The sequence below is a fragment of the Leucopleurus acutus genome (assembly GCF_964270905.1).
Source record: "Leucopleurus acutus genome assembly, chromosome: 3".
Classification (NCBI taxonomy): Eukaryota; Metazoa; Chordata; class Mammalia; order Artiodactyla; family Delphinidae; genus Leucopleurus; species Leucopleurus acutus.
In genome coordinates, this window is record NC_139145.1 from 6675674 (window position 1) to 6699857 (window position 24184).

General features: G+C 37.5%; 1 protein-coding gene across 6 annotated transcripts in view; it reads left to right on the forward strand.

Moving 5' to 3' along the window:
* The window catches only part of LOC309960372 (zinc finger protein 177-like), a 52490-nt gene that overhangs the window by 17677 nt on the left and 10629 nt on the right, over window positions 1-24184 (forward strand). For 3 of the 6 annotated variants that reach the window (XM_082837106.1, XM_082837108.1, XM_082837107.1), the window contains 6 exons: window positions 10732-10817; window positions 11398-11524; window positions 11961-12053; window positions 12569-12651; window positions 13185-13349; window positions 13510-14026. In XM_082837106.1, the coding sequence (XP_082693232.1) occupies window positions 10732-10817; window positions 11398-11524; window positions 11961-12053; window positions 12569-12651; window positions 13185-13349; window positions 13510-13674 (719 nt within the window). In that variant the 3' untranslated portion in view covers window positions 13675-14026. Of the gene's footprint in view, window positions 1-10731; window positions 10818-11397; window positions 11525-11960; window positions 12054-12568; window positions 12652-13184; window positions 13350-13509; window positions 14027-17017; window positions 17402-24184 lie in introns of those variants that run through there. The other 3 variants (XM_082837109.1, XM_082837104.1, XM_082837105.1) reach the window with 3 other exon arrangements.

Sequence of the window (24184 nt, forward strand, 5' to 3'; positions counted from 1 at the left end):
ATCTTGTGGTATTCATTTGCATGTCCCTGGTGGCTAATAATAAGCATATTTTCATATGCTTAATGGCCATTGTATTTTCTTTAGAAAAATAGATATTTTGCCCATTTTAAAAATTGAGGTTTTTTTAATAGAGTTGGCTAAAATTATTTTTAAATCATGCAATGTTGGGTATTCTCAAACACTTTTACTGTATTATTGAGATGATCATACTGTTTTCTACTTTGATCTATTCATGAAACAAATGACATTAATTGATTTTCTAGTAAGCCTCTCTTGCATTCCTGGGATAAACTCAACTTGGTTCTGATGTATTATCTTTCTCATTTTTTCATGTATTTGATTTGGACTTATTTTCTATAGACTCTTTGTATCTATGTTTATTAATGAGACCTCAGTATCATTTTGTTTTCTTATAATGGCTGTCATGTTTGATATCAGTATTATACCAATCTCAAGGAACATTCCTCTTCCTTTATCTACTTAATCAAGGTAATCCCTTTGATAAGGCAAACTGTTTTGTGACATCATCTTAAAAGTGGCCTGTCCATCCCCTCCCCTTCTTTCCCCGCATGGTAATTATGTAAGGTACTGTCATAGATTAATCAAAATGCACACATGACGTTTTGGATCGTGCACATTTCTGGAGTTTTGCATAAGTGTGTCTAATCCCTGAAAGATTTGAGTCAGATTAGAATTTTCTCTTCTTTGAATGGCAGAACTGATCTATAAAACCTCTGAGCCTGGTGTTTTCTTCATGGGAGAAATTTGTATGCCTAGTTCTTTATTTTGTTTTCGGTTTTTTGGTTGTTGTTTTGTTTTTTAAAGAATCTATCTAGGCAGTGAATTATTTGGGCTGGAGAGACCTGGAGTCTCTCTGAAGGGGTCAGCAACAACCCAGATTATTCCACTTTTATACATTTTTTTAAATTGTGGTAAAATATATACAATATAAAATTTGCCATTATAAACATTTAAAGCATACAATTCAGTGGCATTAGTCACAATCACAGGGTTGTGCAACTATCACTGTCCAGGTCATTTTTGATAATTATTTTAGGACTATTCAGTTTGTTATTTCTAGTCTTATTTCTCTAGGAATTGAGCTATTTCCTGTGACTTCTGAGCTTGATTAGCATACAGTTATTCACAATATCTTACATGTTTATTCTCTGCAGCATCTATAATTGTGTTCTTTTTTGCTTTTCAATTTTCTTTGCACCTTCTCCCTCTTTTTTTCTTGAATAATCTTGCATGATTTTTCCTATTAATTTTCAAAGAATCAATTGTTTTTGTTTGATCTTTTCTGGATTTTTGTTTTCTAGTTCATCATATTATTCTTTCTTTCCTTCAATTTTTAAAAGTTTATTTTGAGATTTTTTTCCTCTAAATTTTTTTTTGGCCACGCCACGTGGCATGCAGGATCTTAGTTCTCTGACCAAGGATCGAACCCAGGCCCTTCGTAGTGAGAGTGCTGAGTCCTAACCACTGGACTGCCAGGGAATTCCCTAAATTCTTAAATTGGAAACTTAGACTAATTTTTAACTTTTTTTCTTATATAAGTACATAAAGCCTACTTTTTTTTATCCTAAGGCCCACTTTAGCTGCAACCTACAAGTTTTGGTACTTAGCACTGATCAATACCATAGTATTAATGTACTTTTTAATTTCTAATTTAATTCATTAATTATATCTTTTACCCATGAGTTCTTCGTAAGTGTAGTAATGTTCTCTAAACTCCAGATGTCAATGGCTTTTTTTCTATTAGATTGAACTATGGTGAAACGGCTAACATTCAACCTTTTTTTTAACCTATAAAAATGGCAGTTTCATATGTTTCAACATAATTTACTTTTGTAATTAATATATAACTTAATTTCATTTTGGTCAGAGAACATATCTGTATACATCTTCTTTGAAAGGCTTAAGACTAACTTTATAGTATAGCAGTGGGGTCAGTTTTGTAAACATTCCACTTATGCTTGAGAAAGATATGTATTCTCTATTGAGAGTTGTGTCTATAAGTGTTTTAGATGAAGGATGTTCATTTTACTATTCAGACCTTCAAATCCTCTTTTTTTCCTCTGATTATCCATTACTCAGAATAGTGTGTTAAAGTCTCTTACACTGATGGAGATTTGTCAGTTTCTACTTTAATTCTGTTAGCTTCTGTGTATAAATTTTATGAGACTATGTTACTTGTGTATATAACTTCAGAATCTTTATACTTTCTCGTTAATTGAATCTTATATCCTAATGTAGTTACCTGTTGTAGTGCCTTTTGTCTTAAAAATGTGTGAAATTAAGTTAGCCAAACAAACTTAATTTTGGTTAATATTTGCCTGGTATATCATTTCCATTTTTGAGATTTAGTCTTTCTGTGTTGTTTTGTTTTTAGTGCATCTCGTGAAACAGCATAGAGCTGAAATTTATCTTAATCTAACATGGCAGTCTTTGTTTTTAAACTATAGAGTTCAGTCTATTTATTTGTACATTTATTGTGATTATTGATTAAGACATTTTCTGCCATCTTACAACATGCTGTTTATTTTACTTGCTTTTGTTGCTTTTTTCCCCTGCTTATTTTTGTTGCCTTTGTAATAATTGAAGTTTTTTCCTCATTCCATTGTTTCTTCTAGCCTGTGAGTTAAGCCCACTGTGTTCTTCAGTAGTTGCCCTAGGTATTTTATCATGCACACTTAAAGTCTAAAGCTAATCAATACCTTTATTCTCTAACGGAAGAATACCAGGAGCATAAGACTAGTCACATCCCTCCCAGTTTATATATTTTTATTATTCAGTAGCATTCCAGCTTGCTTTTCCATCTCACAAATTAGATATTGCTATTATTATTTTATATAATCAAAGTTCACTTAACATTTCAGACATACAAATTCCTATTTCCTGGAATACTGAGAATTTACTTTAGTGATGATCTTTAGATGGGTAAGCTCTCTTGGGTCTTTACTTTAAAATGGCTTTATTTTACTCCCCTTTTAAAACTTTAAGCTTTTCATATGGAAATTTTCAAGCACACACAAAAGTAGAGAAAATAATATAGCGAATCATATCTTCAACACTCAGTTTTCACAATTACCGATATTTTACCATTCTTGGATCCCGTAGGCCTGAGCTGTCTAATACACTAGCTATATGTGGCTATTCAAATTTAAGTTAAAATTTAAATTACTTAAATAACACTAGCCTCATTTCAGGTGCTCAATAGCCATATGTAAATGGTGGCTATTGTATTAGATAGTGTACATAAGAGTTGGACAGTGCTGGTAGCCTAGTCACCTGCTTTTTCTTTTTTCTGGAGTGTTTTTACAGCAGATTCTGGACGTCATGTCCTTTCATCGGTACTTAAGCATGCGTCTCTGGCTGGTACATAACCATCACCGCGTTTTCCCACCTGGCAAACTCCAAAGTTCCCCAGTTGTCTCCAGAATATCTTTTTACAGTTTGTTCAAATCAGGATCTTAACAGGGTACCCACCTTGTTTTTTTGAATATGTATCTCTTAAGTTTGTTTTATCCCCTCCTCCTCCTTTTTCCTTTTTTTTAAAAATCCATTGACTTATTGGAGATATCAAGGCGTTTGTCCTACATTATGGATTTAGCTGATTGCTGCTGCTTTGTGTTATTTAACTTGTTTATCTCTGTATTTCCTATTAAAAGTAGTTAGTCCAAAAGCTTGATTAGATTCAGGGTTTGATTTCATAAATTCACCCTTGAACCTAAGGAAGATATTTTAACTGGATTTAGAATTCTAAGTTGTTAAGTTATTTTTCTCTCAGCACACTGAAGGTGTCATCCTTCTGACATACTTTGTTGCTCTTGAGACGTGAGACATCAGTTTGTCTGTCCTTTTTAGGTGACCTGAGTTTTTTCCCTGTCTACTTTTAAGATTGTGGGGGTGGAAAAATCAAATACCAAAGAAGAAAATAAATGTAGGTGTGGATTTCTTTTTATTCTTTCAGTCTGGGATTTATTGTGCTTCCTGGATCCAAAGGTTAGTGTCTTTTACTAATTCTAGGAAATTCCTAGCTAGTTTCTCATCAAATGGTGTAACAAAGTTCTAATCTGGTAGTTAATCGTTGCATTGAATTTCTAACTTCAACGAATCTGTTTCATTTCTAAAAGTTACGTTTGTTTCTTAAAACTGTTTCATCATTTCTAGCGTATCTTATTCCATATTCATCCATATTTCTCTTAATTTCTTTAAGCCTGTTAAATATAGGGTTTTTTTTACATAATGTCTAAAAAGTCTAATACCTGCAGTATTGTGCTTTCTTCTTCCTGCTGCCTGTGTTTTGACTGCTTCTCACTCATGGTACATTATATATTTTATATATTTGTGTTTCATAATTTTTTAAACTGTGACTTCCTCAGTTTACTTAGAATTTTATCTGTGGGAATTCTTTGAGGCCTGGCTTGAAGTTGAGTTTTCCAGAGATAGGTCCATTTGCTCACACTAATTGCCTGGGGGACCCTCTTTAATGAAAGCTAGAACCTTCTTTAAATAAAATTATTCTCTTAAGGGAATAATTTTGGATTACACAAGTAACGTGAATTTGGACCAAAACGTAAGATTTTCTTTTTCTACTATATCGGATGCCAAGGTCTAGACCAGTACATTTTCTCTCTGTCCCCTTCTGTATGGAAAGTTATATATCTTTTCTTTAGAACTTTTAATTATGGATTTTCAAACATACTCAGGAGTGTGTATGATGAAACCTCCCTGTAACCATTATCCAGCTTCAATGATTACCATGATTTTGCACTCTTAATTCTTCCCCTTACTTACTATAATAACTGAGTTTTGTTTTCCTGGAGCATGTTAAAACAAATATCAAACATCATGTCATTTCACCCAGAATTTGAGTTGTATCTCTAAAAGAAAAGGATATCATAAGGATACAACCAGCCTAACCCAGTCCGGGGGCAAAAGAGGAAAGAGAACTGTTACAGAGCAAGAGACTTACAAGACAATTCTTTTTTTTTAAAACATCTTTATTGGAGTATAATTGCTTTAAAATGGTGTGTTAATTTCTGCTTTATAACAAAGTGAATCAGCTATACATATACATATATCCCCATATCCCCTCCCTCTTGTGTCTCCCTCCCACCCTCCATATCCCACCCCTCTAGGTGGTCACAAAGCATCGAGCTGATCTCCCTGTGCTATGTGGCTGCTTCCCACTAGCTATCTATTTTATGTTTGGTAGTATATATAAGTCCATGCCACTGTCTCACTTCGTCCCAGCTTACCCTTCGCCCTCCCCGTGTCTTCAAGTGCATTCTATACGTCTGTGTCTTTATTCCTGTCCTGCCCCTAGGTTCTTCAGAACCTTTTTTTTTTTTTTTAGATTTCATATATATGTGTTAGCATACGGTATTTGTTTTTCTCCTTCTGAATTACTTCACTCTGTATGACAGTCTCTAGGTCCATCCACCTCACTACAAATAACTCAGTTTCGTTTCTTTTTATGGCTGAATAATATTCCATTGTATATATGTGCATCATCTTCTTTATCCATTTATCTGTCGATGGACACTTAGGTTGCTTCCGTGTCCTGGCTATTGTAAATAGAGCTGCAGTGAACTTTGGGGTACATGACTCTTTCTGAATTATGGTTTTCTCAGGGCATATGCCCAGTAGTGGGATTGCTTGGTCATATAGTAGTTCTATTTTTAGTTTTTTAAGGAACCTCCATACTGTTCTCCATAGTGGCTGTATAAATTTACATTTCCCACCAACAGTGCAAGAGGGTTCCCTTTTCTCCACACCCTCTCCAGCATTTATTGTTTGTAGATTTTTTGATGATGGCCATTTTGACTGGTGTGAGGTGATACCTCATTGTAGTTTTGATTTGCATTTCTCTAATGATTAATGATGTTGAGCATTCTTTCATGTGTTTGTTGGCAACCTGTATATCTTCTTTGGAGAAATGTCTATTTAGGTCTTCTGCCCATTTTTGGATTAGGTTGTTTGTTTTTTTGATATTGAGGTGCATGAGCTGCTTGTAAATTTTGGAGATTAATCCTTTGTCAGTTGCTTCATTTGCAAATGTTTTCTCCCATTCTGAGGGTTGACAAGACAATTATTTAATAAAAATAAACTTTTAATTCCTAATTTAAATAAATCAGGAGTTTGGGATTAACAGATGCACAAAACTATATATAAAATAGATAAAAATTAAGGACCTACTGTATAGCACAGGGAACTATATTCAATATTTTGTAATAACCTATTATGGAAAATAATCTGAAAAAGAATATATATATGTGTGTGTGTATATATATATCTGTATACACACACATACATAGCTGAATGACTTTGCTGTACACCTGAAACTAACACAACATTGTAAATCAACTATACTTCAATTTTAAATTTTTTTAAATAAACTTTTTTTTTTTTTTTTTTTTTTGCGGTATGCGGGCCTCTCACTGTTGTGGCCTCTCCCGTTGCGGAGCACAGGCCCCGGACGCGCAGGCTTAGCGGCCATGGCTCACGGGCCCAGCCACTCCACGGCATGTGGGATCTTCCCGGACCTGGGCATGAACCCGTGTCCCCTGCATCGGCAGGTGGACTCTCAACCAGTGCGCCACCAGGGAAGCCCTTACATAAACTTTTAACAGACATTTTTAGCATTATCACAACACCATTATCACACACCCCCAAATTAACAGTATTTCTTGATGTTATCAGTGGTCTTTAGCTAAAGACCACCAGGGGTACACAGAGTTAAACAAGTTGGATTTATTACTTACTGCAGCAAGGCAGAATGCACACAATGGTGAACTGTGGGATATCTCAGTAAGAGAGTGTTAGAAAAGACTTATTAAGGACTTTGGTTTTGAACACATGAAACTTATATTTTATAAATCATTGTTATCTCAATTAAAATAAATTTTAAAATTACATTTAAAAAAGAAAGGGGAGGGACTTCCTTGGTGGTCCAGTGGCTAAGACTCCCAATGCAGGGGGCCTGGGTTTGATCCCTAGTCAGGGAACTAGATCTCACATGCTGCAACGAAGATTGAAGATCCCATGTGCCACAACTAAGACCCAGTGCAGCCAAATAAATAAATAAATATTGAAAAAAAAAAAGGGGGGGGAACATTGCTCTTGATATACATAGTAGCAAATTGGCTAGTAAGTTTAATAAAAAGTCATACATCATTTTAACATTCAAAAGGTTTCTTTAAAGGGCATCCAGGGTAAAACTACTGACTCAGAAGCATACTGCGTATCGGAATTATAAGATGTCATTTCAAGGATCAAGAGTGTGAGTTGTAAGTGAATGTGATTTTTCAAGCTATAGTGGTATTTCCCAAGGGATGGTGATATTTAAAATAAAATTGTAGTTTAATTGTAGTTTAATTGTTTAAACAACAATACCTTTTGTCCACTTTGGTAGAAATAGCTATTTTTGAAGGCAGATTTTCTAGTTTTCAAACTAATTTCTTTGTCAATGTTGGGCATTTTTTAGACTTTGTCATTGTCTAGTTGACCTTTGTCAATTGAGAACCTAAAATCATAACTTAAAGGGATATATTTTTAAGATGCCAGCTGAAACCAGGAACTTAGTAAATGCAACTACAAAGCCTTAATATAAAAAAACAAACAAAAACCCCACACATTTTTCTAACCTATAAAAAAAAGAATTGGGGCTCGTATTAGGTGCTTTTGGGGTGAGTTCTTGATTGGATGTTGTAGGGTGCAAGTGTATTCTGTGTTGGGCATCTTAGTAAATGTTACCTACAAAGGGGGAAAACTATACAGAGGCTAAAATTATAATTGATAAACAAGGAGCAGTCACTCATATTAGCCAGAAAAGGGGGATGTTTGGTCATTTCTGAGGTGTAAATAATGTTTATATTTGTCCATGTTCAAACACAGTTACAGAGTGTTCTTGCTTTTGTCTCAATATATCATGGTCACAGAGTGACCTTGTCTTGTTGCTGTTTTGGGTGTTGAACAGGAGAACACCCAGACGTTGCTGTGAGTTTCAGGCCAGCTCATCACAACAGCAAGGCCTAGCTGAGAGTACCAGGTCAGCTCCTGCATATCAGGAACTGCTTTCTCTCTCTCTCTTTTTTTTTTTTTTTTTTGGTTCCGAAGCCCAGGATGCTTTTCTCTTTACCAATATCGTCTAATACCCTGTCTGTGTTCTGTTAAAACCACGTGTCTCAAATGTGTTTTTATAGTCGTTCGAATCAAGATCTAAGGGCCACACTTTACAATGGATTGTTACACCTCTTAAGTCTCTTAATCAGGAAGAGTTCTCCCTTCCTCTTTCTCCTCCAAACTGGATTTGTCTGGTTATGTCCTGTATATAATATCATTTAACATGTCCTCTGTCTCCTCTTACCCTTCTTCTATAAACTGCTAATTAAAGGATTTGTTAGGATTTTTTTTGGCAAAAATATTTTATAATTGGTGTTGTTTTTTGTTACATCATATCAGAACTAATGATGTCCAGATGTCTCTTTTGAGATGTTAAGATTTATCAGTTGGTCCCAGTGTCAGCTTGATCTTACTTTATAAAGTTCCCCAGCACATGTACTTAGTCTTAAATTATCTCCTTCAGGTTTCTTGTTAATTACAAAAGAAAAAAAGTGTAACTTAATGGGGAAACATGCTGCATACCACCTTAACCAAGTGATCAAAGTTAATATCAATAATGAGACAAGACTGGCATCATAAGCCTCCTGAAGTGATGCAGAGAAGGACAAGCATCAGTCACATAATACATCATCCAAAAATGAACTTTGTGAATCTAATCATGAGAAAACAACAGACAAACCAAAACTGAGGCTGTCTGTAAAACATCTGGCCTGGACTTTTCAAACCTGGGAAGATGAAGAAAGGCTGAGGGACTGGTCCAGATTAAAGAAGATTAAAGAAACATACTTTGAGGGCGTGATCCTGGATGGGAAGTTTAAAAAGTGACTGCTATAAAGGACATTTTTGGGCCAGTTGGTAAAATTCTGCATATGAATTGTATGATAGATAGTAATATTAAATCCTGCTTTCAATCATTGTGTTTGTGTTAGAGAATGTTCTAAGTTCTAAGTTCCTGTGATACTCTGAAGAATGTAGGAGAAAAGGGTCATGACATCCGCAATTTCCTCTCAATATCATTCTTGATGAAACACCCCCCCCCACACACACACCCCTACAGAGAGAGAAAGAAAGCAAATGTGATAGAACTTTAACAACTGATAAAGAGTATAGGGAAGTTCATCATATTTACACTATTCTCACAACTTTTGAGTTTGAAATTTTTTCAAAATAATTTCAAAATTAGAAGTTGAAAATAAACATCCCCATTCACTTTTCATCTAATATTTTAATAGCCATTTCTTGTCATTGCCTAGGTCCATTAATTTACTAGTGGTTGCAGAATGGTGACTTTCTGATTCTAGCATTTTCTTCATAATAAATGAAGCTCCTAATAAAGTTTCTATAATTATTCTATAAAGAGCTTTCCCTTATCGCAACTATTTGGTAATCATAAAATATTGTTCATAAAGGAGGGAGCGGGGTGATACATTTGAGTCTTTAATTACATTCTTTAAATAAATTTATTTATTTTATTTATTTTTGGCTGTGTTGGGTCTTCATTGCTGTGTGCGGGCTATCTCTAGTTGTGGCAAGCAGGGGTTACTCTACTTTGCGGTGCGTGGGCTTCTCATTGTGGTGGCTTCTCTTGTGGAGCATGGGCTTTAGGCACGCAGGCTTCAGCAGTTGTGGCACGTGGGCTCAGTAGTTGTGACACACGGGCTTAGTTGCTTCGTGGCATGTGGGATCTTCCCGGACCAGGACTCGAACCTGCGTCCCCTGTATTGGCAGGTGGATTCTTAACCACTGAGCCACCAGGGAAGCCTTGATTCTTTTCACGAATTTTCAGAATAACAAAATTATATCCTAGCCACCTCCGATAGTGACCATTGAGGGTTTTTTTAGTAACATTATATACTCATGGCTTTGTTTTACATTTGGTATATTTCAACTGATTGTAGTCATTATTCTTTATTAAATTGTTCCATCTTAAGCCAGTGGGAACATTTTTAAGTTTTCTCCTGTGTGGTAGGCTCCTTGCTTTCTGGTATAAGCTGTTCCAGGCTCATCTTGCACATTTCTTGTTCCACATTGGACTCAGCTATTTGCCAAAGGAGTCCTGGTTTCTTATACAGACAGATGGCATTTTGAGTAATTTTAACACTAGAGCGCTCATTGCTCCTGAGTTGTGAGTGACTCTAGGCATTTTTGGTAGTTCAGTCTAGGGAAAAGTTAAAAAAATAAGTACATACAGGGCTTCCCTGGTGGCTCAGTGGTTGAGAGTCTGCCTGCTGATGCAGGAGACACAGGTTCGTGCCCTGGTCCGGGAAGATCCCACATGCCACGGAGCGGCTGGGCCCATGAGCCATGGCCACTGAGCCTGCACATCCGGAGCCTGTGCTCCGCAACAGGTGAGGCCACGACAGTGAGAGGCCTGCGTACCGCAAAATAATAATAATAATAATAAGTACATACAGTATTCCCATTCCTAACTGTTCTTGGATAGGGAGATAAAATCTGTACTGTATTGTTTGTATGTATATGTGCATATATGTGCATTTGTGTGTGCGTTGTTAAAGCTAGTGTGAGGAAGCTTCCAGGCCTGTAAGTGTTGAATATCTGTCACGCCAAGACTCTCATGGCTTCTTTCTTCTTCTCTAGGTCTGCATGCTCCAGTCCAGGAGCCTGGCCAGGAGGGAGACACAAGAGGAAGAATGGCTGCAGGATTGCTGACAACCTGGTCACAGGTATGTGGGAAGTTATTATTTCCAAAAAAGCATTGCTCTTGCTAAAGGATACATCTCTTGCCCATGACCCACAGCTTCACAGCTCAGGCAGGCTGGCCTTAGGCTTCCCCAGTTCTCTGGGCTTCTCAGAATAGGAGATAGAGGATGTCTTAGGAAAGGCCTTAACATTTGTTAATTTTTTTCAGATAATCCTCCAGGGTGAGTATTAGTTCCATATTCTGCTGGGTGCCATGAAGGAAAATAAAGACTTTTTTCACTAATTATTTTTCTCATTCTGCAGTATGCTCAGTCTTGATCTTCAATAAGACTGGCAGATTCCTCACAACCTAGTTGTGGAAATATAAGTTCCACTGTGTTAGAAAAGCTGCTAAGCTGCTGGATGATATGGTGCAGGGAGTGAGGACAAAAGTGGAAAGTTCCAAGAATTGAGCCTTGGGTCAAATAATGAGACCTCTGAAGCATGTCTGAGCTTCCTACACATTGGGTCTCCTTCCCAAGTCCTGTCAGCCTCACTCGCCATCTTTCTGGTTCAGAGTTAGAGATGGTCCTTGGCTGAACCTGTGCACATGTGATGTTTTAGGACTCGGTGACCTTCGAGGAAGTGGCAGTGGACTTTTCACAGGAGGAGTGGGCACTGCTGGACCCTGCTCAGAAAATCCTGTACAGAGACGTGATGCTGGAGAACTTTAGGAACCTAGCCTCAGTGGGTAAAGTTGACCTCATTCCTTCGTATTCATTTGTTCCTACACGTAATAGTTCTTCATCACATATCTGTTCCAGCAACTGTGAAAAGAATGGCAGTACATGGTAAACACAGAATGGATGGTTCCTGCCCTTGTGGAGCAGTCTTGTGGCTTCCCATGAAAATGCACTGATTTTATTTTCTCTATCCTTAAAAAATTTAGGTAATTTGCAGATCTTGGGCTTGGAATTCAAGGGTCAGGTCATGTGGGACAAGGAGTATGCGTGTCTGTTTTGGGGCCCTGTGAAATAGTTATATAATCTGATTGTTTTGCTCCCCCTAAAGCTGCACTTGCCTATCTTCAGAATCCTTTAAAACCAAAGTATTGGAATCAATTTTGTGGAAAGATTTCTTGTTTCCTTCACAGTCTCCCCACATCATGTGTCTTTCCCCATGAGCAGGGTATCATCTCTGCAAACACAGTCTGTTCACTGAGGTGGAACAGGAAGAGCTGAGGCCAGAGCAGAGACGAATTCTCCAAGGTGCTTATAGAGGTGAGCCCCAGGCAGAAAGGGGTCATTGTATGGAATAGCCACAGCCTGCAAGGGGTGATACTGTTGGGAATGTCAGTCATTGTGGGAAAGAAGGCAGAGGCCATTACATGAGCTTTCCTTCTTTCACCATCTCTCCATTCATTCATACTTCCATTTGGTCTCAAAGGAAAAACTATTTTAATTACTTTTTCAATTTCACATTTCCTTGAATACTTTTTGTTCAGTTCTCCCCACTTGCTTTCCAGATAATACCTTCTCTTATTGTTTCAAGCCTCCAGAGTACTTAGTAAAATACCTCTCATTTCCATTGCTTGTCCCTATCATTGGCATCTTTTTCCAGAGCCAAGTTCCTAAATTAATTTCTCTGGTCACTGGTTGCATCTTCTCTTTCACATTTTCCTCCTATAGTTAGTGTTATTATTTGAAAACAAATCCATAGGGTGCCTGCCTCCTTTTTTCTTTCATCCCTACTTTTTCTCCCAATAATTATAAAAAATTTCCCCATTCACTTTCAGACCAGGATACTCAACTTAAATCAAAAGATGCAATTCTTACACAGAATGTTCCTGGGGAAAAAACTTCCAATGGCATAAAAACGGTGAGATTCACTAGAAATGGTTCCTGGTTTTTTAGAATGGGAGAACTCTGTGAATTTCAAGGAATTAAAACAGCAGCAGCACCCAAACAAGGGGAGACACTTGAGGCAAGTGGAATTCACTCATCAGAAAGCTGCTTCAGGAAAGCCTTTATGAATCCCATAAAATTGGAGAAATCTCCAAACCTACCTCAACACTTGCTGCCTTGCAGAGAATATCAAAAAGTAAACATTTACTTAAATGTGATTCAATTATTAAGTATTTAATAAATAATTCATTCATTCTTCACACATGACTAGAAAAACTATATTTAGGATGCCCTTTGATGGGAATGAATACCATGGGGTCTTGGGAAGAGTATTCAGCTATTTCAACTTGAAAGAATAGTGCAAAAGTTATACACACACCCTGAAAATGGTAAAAATGTTAGTTATAATAATATGCTTCATATATATGGCAGAATCCACATGGGAGTGAGTTCCTCTGTGATGAAAGTGAGAAAGCCTTTAGTCACCAGTGATTCCTTATTCTGTAGGCAGCAACTCACCCTGGTGAGAAACCAATGGAATTTAATCATTGTGGAAAATTCTTTAGAAAGAACTGTCACCTTATTTGTCCAAGATATTGCAAGAGAGAGAAATGCAACAAATATAAAGAATATGGGCAAGACTCTGGCCAACCCTCAACTCTTAGGAGTCATGTGAGTACTCACACTGGAGAGAAAATTATTGAATTTAATGGTTGTGGAAATTTTTTCAATCAAGAGTCATCCCTTAGGAAACACTTAACTCTCACAGGAGAGAAATCTTCTGAGTGTAATCAACATCTTATGTCCTTCAACTTACACTCTTCCTTTTCAGTACATGAACAAATACCTACTGGAGAGAAACTCTGTGAATGCAGTGACTATGGAAAAAGATCTTCCCTTAGTTTCCACAAAAAAATGTGTACTGTGGAGGAAAGCGCAAAATGTAATGAACATGAGAAAGTTTTCACTGGCCCCTTGTCCCTTCAGATATGTGTGAGACCTCACACTGGAGAGAAACGTTATGAATGTAGCAATTGTGGGAAAGCCTTTGTTTTTCAGTCTTCCCTTAAGAAACATGTGAGATCACACACTGGAGAGAAACCTTACGAGTGTAATCATTGTGGAAAATCCTTCAGCCAGAGCTCTCATCTTAATGTGCACAAAAGAACTCACACTGGAGAGAAACCCTATGACTGTAAGGAATGTGGCAAGGCTTTCACTGTTCCTTCATCCCTTCAGAAACATATGAGAACACACACTGGAGAGAAACCCTATGAATGCAGTGACTGTGGGAAATCCTTTATTGATCAGTCATCCCTTAAGAAACATACACGATCTCACACTGGAGAGAAACCTTATGAGTGTAATCAATGTGGAAAATCCTTCAGTACAGGCTCTTATCTTATTGTGCACAAGAGAACTCACACTGGAGAGAAAACCTATGGGTGTAAAGAATGTGGGAAGGCCTTTAGGAATTCCTCTTGCCTAAGGGTACATATGAGAACTCACACAGGAGAGAAGCCCTATAAATGTATTCAGTGTGGAAAAGCATTCAGCACCAGCACTAACCTTATAATGCACAAACGAATACATACTGGACAGAAACTATATGAATGAAATGACTACAGGCTAGCCTTAGGTCCTTCACATCTCACTCATTTTAGAACTCACTCTGGAGAGAAACCCTATTGTGACCAATTTAGAAAGCCTTCAGGCACAACTCTTAAGTCACGTTATACTGGAACCAACCTTATAAATGTTATGGTTCTGTGATTGGATTTATCAGTGAGTGTTTAATCTTTAAAGTGTGACAACTCATTAACTGATGAGTATTAAAGATTATACAGCACTCTAAATTCCCCTTGATCTACATCACAAAAGTTTTGATACATAATGCTTTTATTGTAATTAAGTACTAAATATTGTCCATTTCTCATCAAGATGTCTTGGACCAAACTATAGGTTATTTAGAAATATATATTTTAATGTGCAGACTCTGTGCATATTTTAGTTATCTTTTAGTTATAGATTTCTAAATTAATTGCATTATGCGCAGAATACATGGTCTGCGTGACACAGATTCTATAAGACATAGATTCAAACAGAAAATTATTAGAGACTTGCCACATGTCCTAATGTGTGAGACAAAAGAAGTTGCTGTACCAATATCCATTCCTCCCCTCCTTCTTTCAATTAACAATACAACTGTGTTCAAATTAGCAGTGTGGACAGTTCTTAAGGATTCATCTCCCAGCTTTCCTTGCAGCTGTGAGTGCCCATGAGCCCACAGTCCTGGCCAATGAGAAAGGAGGCAGAGGTCACTGCTTGTGGGTTCTAAAGAATTCCATGGAAATGGGAGCATCGCATCTGGCGTTTTCACTTTACCATTTGCCCTTTGTCTTATCTCTTCTTTTTTCCTAGAGAATAGACCAATAGGATGACAGTTATACACTACTGATTATATAATAAGGACAAATTATTTAGCTATGTATAAGCAACTATGGGTTGCTTATTTCTGGACTTCTTGTAACATGAAAAAAATAAACTAACTGGTTTAACACTCTTGTGGGAAGAGTCTGTTTCAGTGGATTTCAGTCTCAACTGATACATCTCATATGGTCAAGTTTTAAGAATCCTTCAAGTATAGTTGAAAACAATGTGTATTCTATAATTTGTTGGGTGTAACAGATTTTCAGTATATCTGATGGATAAATTTTATTGTGTTTTTAAAATCTGTATCATTAAAAACCTTATCTCATGATCTCCCCTTTACTGAGAGAGGTATGTTAAAATGCCCCAGTATGACTGTGGGTAGTCAGATTGTTTTTTAAATTCTATCTTGTATTTTGAGGCAGTATAACTGGATGCATAAAAATGTAGTCATTTTATATGTTTCTGGTAAATTGTCCTTTCATTCTTATATAGTGTTTATCCTTTTCCCCCTAATAATGAAAGTTCATTAATTCACTTGATATAAATGTGAGCTATTGACCTAGTGGATAACATTTAATGCCTACAGATTTTTAAGGACAACCAGAAACAACTTACCTTTCTTCATCACCATATTAGTTATGATGTTCCTTGCAACACCAAGAGAGATCTCCTCCATGACATCCCTTGTGGCAGACAAAGAGATCAGTAGTTCCCCAGTGGCTGTCCCCACCAAAGACACCAGCAGCCCTCACCTATCTCTCTGTTGCGCCTTGCTTTGCTTCTGTAGTGATTTCCAACCTAGTGGGATATGAGGGATCTCATCCATAGAGACTGGTAGCTCAATGTTTAATGAAAAAGGAAAAGGGGAAGGAACATTTTGTTCTTGCTCCCAAGAAACCTCAGAAGGTTTCTCAAATCAGTTTGTAAATCTCCTGGTCAGTGTGCTTGGGCTCTCTTGAGTACCGCTGCCTATCCACATGTAAGAGCATCCTCCTGAAAACCAAATTGTTACAAAATAAGGATTCCCCCACCTTGGATATAGACTCTAGTCCCCCTGAGGTTGATAGGGACAGTCTAGAAAGGGAGGCCACTGCTCACAGCAGGGGTCACTCGGGACCACCAGGAGCTTAGCAGGTAAATATCTAAAGAAAAAAGAAATAAAGAAAACCAGGGAAACACAAGAGACCAAAAGAAAAAAATTAAGTATAAAGGCTGGGACTTCACGAAGCTACAAGCAATCCCCCCACCCCCTACTAAAAGAAAGGGGAAACTTTAAATCTTACGTGCCAAGTAGTTTTGAGGTCTAGCAAACGTAATGCTGTCTTCGATTGCTTACTGATTTAACAACAATGAAAAACCCCCCAGATGCAGGGGACAGCATTTGAGTTTAGCACTGTGTCCTGCCTTGTGGAATTGACCGGAGGAGACAGACTACTTCATGGATCGGCAGGATTATCGATATGGGAAAATCACTGTTAGGGCTCTAGGAACGAGGCGAGAGGCACATAGACCTTTTGATGTGCTTGCTTGGGGTGGGTCCCTGCCCGCAGCCACGCCCTTCAGGCGCCAGTATTCAGCGATCTAAATACGCACAAAACGTATCCCACCTCCAACCCCGCCCCAGAAACAGACTGCGCCCCCCACCAGCAGCCCCATCTAAGGACTGGTTCCAGCCTCAACCTTGTCTTTGGGGCTCATTCGGTCCCCAGCTCCCGCACCTAGCCCACCCGGAACCCATCTGTACCCACGCCAGAGAAAACTAGAATTTCTCCACCTGAAGGGATCGAACGTGGCCGACGGTGCCACCGCGGAAACCTTGCCTCTTCCGACCCCTCCCAAGCCGGAAGCGGAAGTGGCGAACTTCGTTCGCCGCAGTCTCTTCCGCTGCTGGCCGGGTGTTTCTTGAGCAGTTTCCGGTTGGTCGTGGTTTGGTCCCATCCGGCGTCCGGTAGGCCGGCGCGTAGGAGAGGGAAGCAAATGGAAGGTGGAATTAGAACGAGTTTGTCCCGGGCCGCCCTGGGGTCAGCTTAGAGAGGCCTACGCCGCTCACTTCCGCCGCGGCCTCGGGGCCTCCCGGAACGGCCAGGTCCAGAGGCCGCTCCGGCGAGATATCCTAAGGGCGCTTCCGCGGGGTCGTTTAGGTTTCATCCTGTGCTCCCCTCTTCAAAAGCCTCCAAAGCAGCCTTCGTGATTTTTCTTCGAGAGGTAAAGAATTTCCGCCTTTAGGGTCCATTGACTCCAGCCCCGTGTCCTCGAGTCCTTCACGCACCCGGCGATTCCGGCACATGCCAGTGAGCAGTGGGAGAAAGGGCCTCCGTTTCCTTTTCTATGCAAAAAAAGAAGTTTCGTCAGAGAATTTGGCATTATCTTTGCGCGTTCTTTATTTTTGGCGCATTACATTCGGGTAGAAATGTACTTTCATGGATGTCTATGGAGTGCGTTTTTTTGTATAGAAATATAAGTTTATATAGGCCACAACTCTTGCTACAAAAGAGAAGCAAGGATGCTCCCTTATCTCTTCATCTGAACTTCCTAAACCTGTAGCTCCCTACAAAACTTCAAAACATGGGATTCCAAGAAAAACGGATGGAGGCTTTTTTGCCCTATATCTAGGATAATTGAACTTCTGATTAACAGGATGTTTGGTCTAAGTATTGTTTCCCCACATTTTTCGTTTGAAAAGTCGTAAACCTAAATAAAATGTGAAGCTTCGGTACAATTAATGTCCGTTGAAGTAGAGTCACCCATTTTGGGCATTTTGTATGTTTGCTCTGTTTCTCTAGATAAATACATTTTTTGGTGAGTTATTCGAGGGAGTAAGCTGAAAATAAATTGCAACCATGTATTAATACTTGACCTTTAAATACTTGGTAATGCATCTCCTAAAGATAAGGACATTGTGCTAATTAAACCACAGAACTATTATATACCCCAAGAAAATTTAAAGTAATAATGTCACCTTCTATATACTCTGTGAAAACTAAAATCCTCCACATTGCTCTGAAATACACTTCTGAGTGTCTTTGGATGTGAGATGCAATCAGGGTTTATATACGGCAATTTTTTTGTGTCTTTTAGTCTCCTTTAACCTAGAGCGTTGGCCGTTATTTCTCCATTATATTGATTTTTTGAAAAGTAACACGTTTTTAAAAGTCACACATTTTGAAGTTTTTTAAAGTTGAGATATAATTGACATATATTAGTTGCAAGTGTACAACATAATGATTCAATGTTTGTATATCTATTCCGAATTAAATCTAGCTAACGTCCATCGCCATCCATAGTTACAGATTTGTGTGTGTGTGATGAGAACTTTGAAAATGTACTGTCTAAGCAACTTTCAAATATACAATACAGTATCATTACCCATAGTCACCATATTGTATATTGCATGTACTCAGGGCTTATTTATTTTATAACTAGAAGTTAGTACCTTTTGACCACCTTTACCCATTTATCCCATCCCACTCTCCCCTCCTCTGGCAACCATAGATCTGTCTATCCATGCATTCTAGTTTTTTTTTTAAGGTTCTACATATAAGTGAGGTCATATGATCATATGGTATTTGTCTTTCTCTGTCTGACTTCATTTAGCATAGCGACCTCAAGGTCCATCCATGTTGTTGCAAGCAGCAAGATTTCCTTCTTTTTTTATCCCATTGTGTGTGTGTGTTGGGTATGTATATGTGTGTGTGTTCATGCAAACACACTATGTTTTCTTTCTTTATTTGTAGATTGACACTTAGGTTGCTTCCATGTCTTGGCTATTGTAAATAACATTGCAGTGAACATGGAGGTACATATATCTTTTGAGTTAGTGTCTTTGTTTTCTTCACATAAATACCCAGAAGTGAAATTGCTGTATCATATCATAGTTCTATTTTTAATTTTTTGAGGAAACTCCATACTGTTTCCCTAGTGGCAGCCCCAATTTACATTCCCACCAACAGTGCACAAGGGTTCCCTTTTCTCCACATCCTCACGAACACTTGTTATTTGTTGTCTTTTTGATAATAACCATTCTGAGAGATGTGCTATTTCGTTGCATTGATTTGCATTTCCCTTAATAGTAACGTTGAGCACCTTTTCACATACCTTTTGGCCGTCTATATCTCTTCTTTGAAAAAACATCTATTCAGATCCTCTGCCCATTTTTAAATTGCATTATTTGTCTTTTCCTGTTGAATTGTATGAGTTCATATATTTTGGATATTAACCCCTTAGCAGATACATGATTTGCAAAAATTTTCTCCCATTCTGTAGATTGTCTTTTCATTTTGTTGATGGTTTCCTTTGCCACGCAGGAATTTTTTTACTTTCACATAGTTCCACTTGTTTATTTTTGCTTTTGGTGCCTTTGTTTTTGATTTTGTTGTCAAATACAAAAAATCATCTCCAAGACCAATGCCAAGGGGCTTACTGCTTATGTTCTGTTCTAGGAGTTTTATGGTTTTAAGTCTTACATTCAAGTTTTTAATCCATTTTGAGTTAATTTTTGTGTATGGTGTAAGAGAGTAGTCCAGTTTCATTCCTTTGCATGTGGCTGTCCAGTTGTCCCAACATTACATGTTGAAGAGACCGTCCCTTTTCCATCATATACTCTTGGCTTTTTTGTCATAAATTAATTGTATGTGTGTGGTTTTGAATTTCTGGACTCTGTATTCTGTTCCATTGATCTCTGTGTTTGTTTCTGTTCCAGTACCATACTGTTTTGATTACTATAGCATTATAATACAGTTTAAATTGGGCAGCAGGATGCCTTAGGTTTGTTCTTTTTTCTCAAGATCACTTTGGCTATTCAGAGCCTTTTGTGGTTCCATACACATTTTAGGATTGTGTGTTCTATTTCTGTGAAAAACGCCATTGGAATTTTGGTAAGAATTTCATTGAATTTTATATTGCTTTGGTACAGGAGACATTTTAACAGTAATTCTTCCAATCCATGAGCCACGGAATATCTTTCCTTTTATTTTTGTCTTCTCCATTTCTTTCATCTACATCTCATAACTTTCAGTGTACAGGTCTTTCATGTCCTTGGTTAAATTTATTCCTAGGTATTTTACTCTTTCTGATGCAATTGTAAATAGGATTGTTTTCTTAATTTCTCTTTCTAGTAGTTTGTTATTAGTGTATAGAAACCCAATTGATATTTTTTATAAGTTCTTACTTCCTTTATTAGCATAATTTCTTGTTTTTTCAATTTAATTTAGTTTTTATTTTATATTGGAGTCTAGCTGACTTACAATGTTGTGTTAGTTTTAGGTGTATAGCAAAGTGAATCAGTTATACATATACATATATCCCCTCTTCTTTTAGATTCTTTTCTCATATAGGTTATTACATATTGAGAAGAGTTCCCTGTGGTCTACAGTAGGTCCTTGTTGATTATCTATTTTATATGTAGTACTGTGTATATGTTAATCCCAAACTCCTAATTTATCCCCCTGCCATGCAGTTGATTTTTGTATATTGTTTTCGCATACTACAACTTTACTGAATTCATTTATTAGTTCTAACAGTGTTTTGGTGGAGCCTTTTGGGTTTTCTGTATATAATATCATGTTGTCTGCAAAGAGTGACACTTTTACTTCTTCCTTTCTAATTTAGATGCCTTTTCTTTCTTTTTCTTGCCTAATTGCTCTGGCTGGACTTCCAATGCAATGTTGAATAAAAGTGGTGAGAATGGGTATCCCTGTCTTTTTCCTGACTTTAGAGAAGCTTTCAGCTTTTCACTGTTGAATATGATGTTAGCTGTGGACTTGTGATATATGTCCTTATTATGGAGCAGCATTCTCTCTGTACATGCTTTGTTGAGTTTTTAATCATGAATGGATATTAAATTTTGTCAAATGCTTTTTTCTGCCTCTGTTGAGATTATGATATGATTTTTGTCCCTTTTTTAACTTTATTTTTAACTTTTTAATTTTTTTTTTTTGGTTGTACTGGGTCTTTGTTGCAGCAGGCAGGCTCCTTAGTTGTGGCACATGTGCTCCTTAGTTGCTGCACGTGTGCTTCTTAGTTGTGGTTCACTGGTTCCTTAGTTGTGGCATGTGTGCTCCTTAGTTGTGGCTGGTGGGCTCCTTAGTTGTGGCATGCAAACTCTTAGTTGCAGCACGCATGTGGGATCTAGTTCCCCAACCAGGGATCGAACCCATGTCCCCTGCATTGGAAGGCGGATTCTTAACCACTGTGCCACCAGGGAAGTCCCCAGTTTTTGTCCTTCATTCTGTTAATGTGTATCATATTGATTGATTTGCAGATATGGAACCATCCTGCATCTCTGGATATATCCCACTTCATCGTGGTGTATGATCCTCTTAATGTATTATTGATTTGGGTTTGCTAATATTATGTTGAGGATTTTTGAATCTGTGTTCTTCAGGGATAGTGGCCTGTAATTTTCTTTACTTGTAGTGTTCTTGTCTGGTTATAGTATAAGGATACCACTGGTCTTATAAAATGAATTTGGAAGTACTCCCTCCTTCCTGTTTTTTTTGGAAGATTTTGAGAAGGATTGATATTCATTCCTCTTTAAATGTTTGGTGGAATTCACCAGTGAAGCCTTATGATCCTGGACTTTGGTTTGTTGGGAGGTTTTTTACTACTGGTTAATCTCCTTACATGTAATCAGTCTGTTCAGATTTTCTGTCTCTTCATGATTCACTCTTAGTAGGTTGTATGTTTCTAGGAATTTATCCATTTCTTAGGTTGTCCAGTTTTTTGGTGTACAGTTGTTCATAGCAATCTCTTATGATCATTTGTATTTCTGTGGTATCAGTTGTAGTACCTTTTTCATATTTAATTTTGAACCCTCTTTCTTTTTCTTGGTGAGTTAGCTAAAGGTTTGTCTTATTTTGTTTATCTTTTCAAACCTCTCAGTTTTATTGGTGTTTTCTATTTTATTTTTATTCTCTATTTCTTTGAATTCCATTCTGATCTTTATTATTTCCTTCCTTCTACTACCTTTGGGCTTTGTTTGTCCTTCCTTTTCTAGTTTCTTGATGTGTAAAGTTAGCTTGTTTATTTGAGCATATTGATATTTCTGATTTTATTTTCATGGTGTGTTTAAATGTTTATTCTGTTTCTTGTATTTCTATCAACTGGTAATTGGATCCTGAACAACAGCTAGCACACACTGTCTGAAAAGGGACAGGGGACTTTCCCAGTGGTCCAGTGGTTAAGATTCTGCACTTCCAATGCAGGGGGTGCAGGTTCAATCCCTGGTAGGGGAACTAAGATCCCACATGCTGCAGGGCGCGGCCAAAAAACAAAAAAAGAAAAGAAAAGGGACAGATAGGAAGTACTGTATGCTTTCCAGGCCAGAAGGTCTCGAATTAGTCCATTCTACTTTTGTCGTGGGGAAGTAGCCATAGATCTCAGTAAACAAGTGTATATGGCTGTTTTTCCATAAAACTTTATTCGCAAAAAAAGGCCTGTGAGTCATAGTTTGTCACTTACATTTTGGTCTGCAGGCTTCAAAAGATCATTTACAAAATATATCATGATAATGTTGTATTTCATCAGGAAGACCTAGATTTATAACATTCTTCTGTTAGTGATGCTACATTTGATTACTTAAGGTAATGATCACCAGAGACCTGTATTTTAAAGGTAAACTACTTTCTTCTTGAATAAGAAAGTAATATGTGGTGTAATATTTTGACACTCAGAATATCTTGTTTTCTAACAACCTTTATCAATTATTCTGGCATCTGTGATTTAGCACTACTAACAGTGATCCTCTGTGTATGTTGTTTCACGTTTGTAGAGGTGCATCTTCAGGACTAGATTTTAAAGTTGGGTTTCTAGGTTAAAGGGCCAAAACATGGTTAATTTTTCTGGGTATATAAATCCCTTCCATAAATCTTGTGCCATTTGGTAGTTTCCAAATCAACATTAAAATAGGATTAAAATTATTCTGGAGAAACATAAGGAACACATTTTAGTTTTGACTTCAAGGCACTTGTTTTCAAAAATGATATCCAGGGAATTCCCTGGTGGTCCAACGGTTAGGACTCCGTGCTTCCACTGCTGGGGGCCTGGGTTCAGTCCCTGGTCAAGGAAACCAAGATCCCACAAGCTGCGAGATGAGGGGGAAAAAAAAGTTGATATCCAGTCCACTTTCTTCCTAAGAGTACTCAAATACGTTTTCAGAAGTACAGTGTTTTGATTTGTATTGTGCACAGACATTTTATATGATTCCTATTTCATTTTGTGTTGCAGTTTTTTGTTTGTTTGTTTTACTTCAATTTGTGCATATCTATGCTGTAACATTTGTGTGGGGATTGGCAATTCTGACAGTCCACCTAATGAGCTAGGCTGTCTTCGAGAAATAGGGAAACAATGGAGATCGAAATAAGGATAGTATTGCTTCTATGGGGTTTACAGTTTATTTAGGAAGACATTTTAAGTGATTGTTGGCAAGTTTGTTATCTGGACATAATAATGGCTTAATATGAGGGGAGGAGATATATTGGGAGGTGTTGATATTTGAGTTGAGAATGAAAGCTTGGATATGACTTAGCTAATCAGGTTGTTGAGCTAAGGTGAGGAGTTGTAGAATGAATGAGAACATTTCAGATGAAGGGAACTTCATGAGCAAAATTCCAGAGAAGTTGCGAATTCAGTGTATTTCCTAAGGTGAGGAAAGAGTTGTCTGAAGCAGAGCAGAACCAGAGAGTGTTGGGAGGTATATTGGAGAGTGGGGGATAGGGCCAAGGGAATTACTTACTCTGAATTATATTCTAAGGCCATGGGAAACTTAGGAAATATTTTAATCAAAGGAGTAATTTGAATCTACTTACAACTCCTAGTTTGAGAATGGTCTTCAGAAAGTATGAGAGTGAATGCATGGAGTCAACCTAGAAGCTTATGATAAATAAGCTTTAAAACACGATGGTGGTAAATTACAATTGGATTATTATTATGGAAAAGGAAATAAATGAAATGATTTGAGAGTTTTATAGAAGGTAAAGTTGAGAGAATTTTAATTACTTGATGAAGTTATTCCTTCATCTGTTGATTTACTAGAGGATATATTATAGTCAGTGCTTGAATGATTAAGACATAGTGAA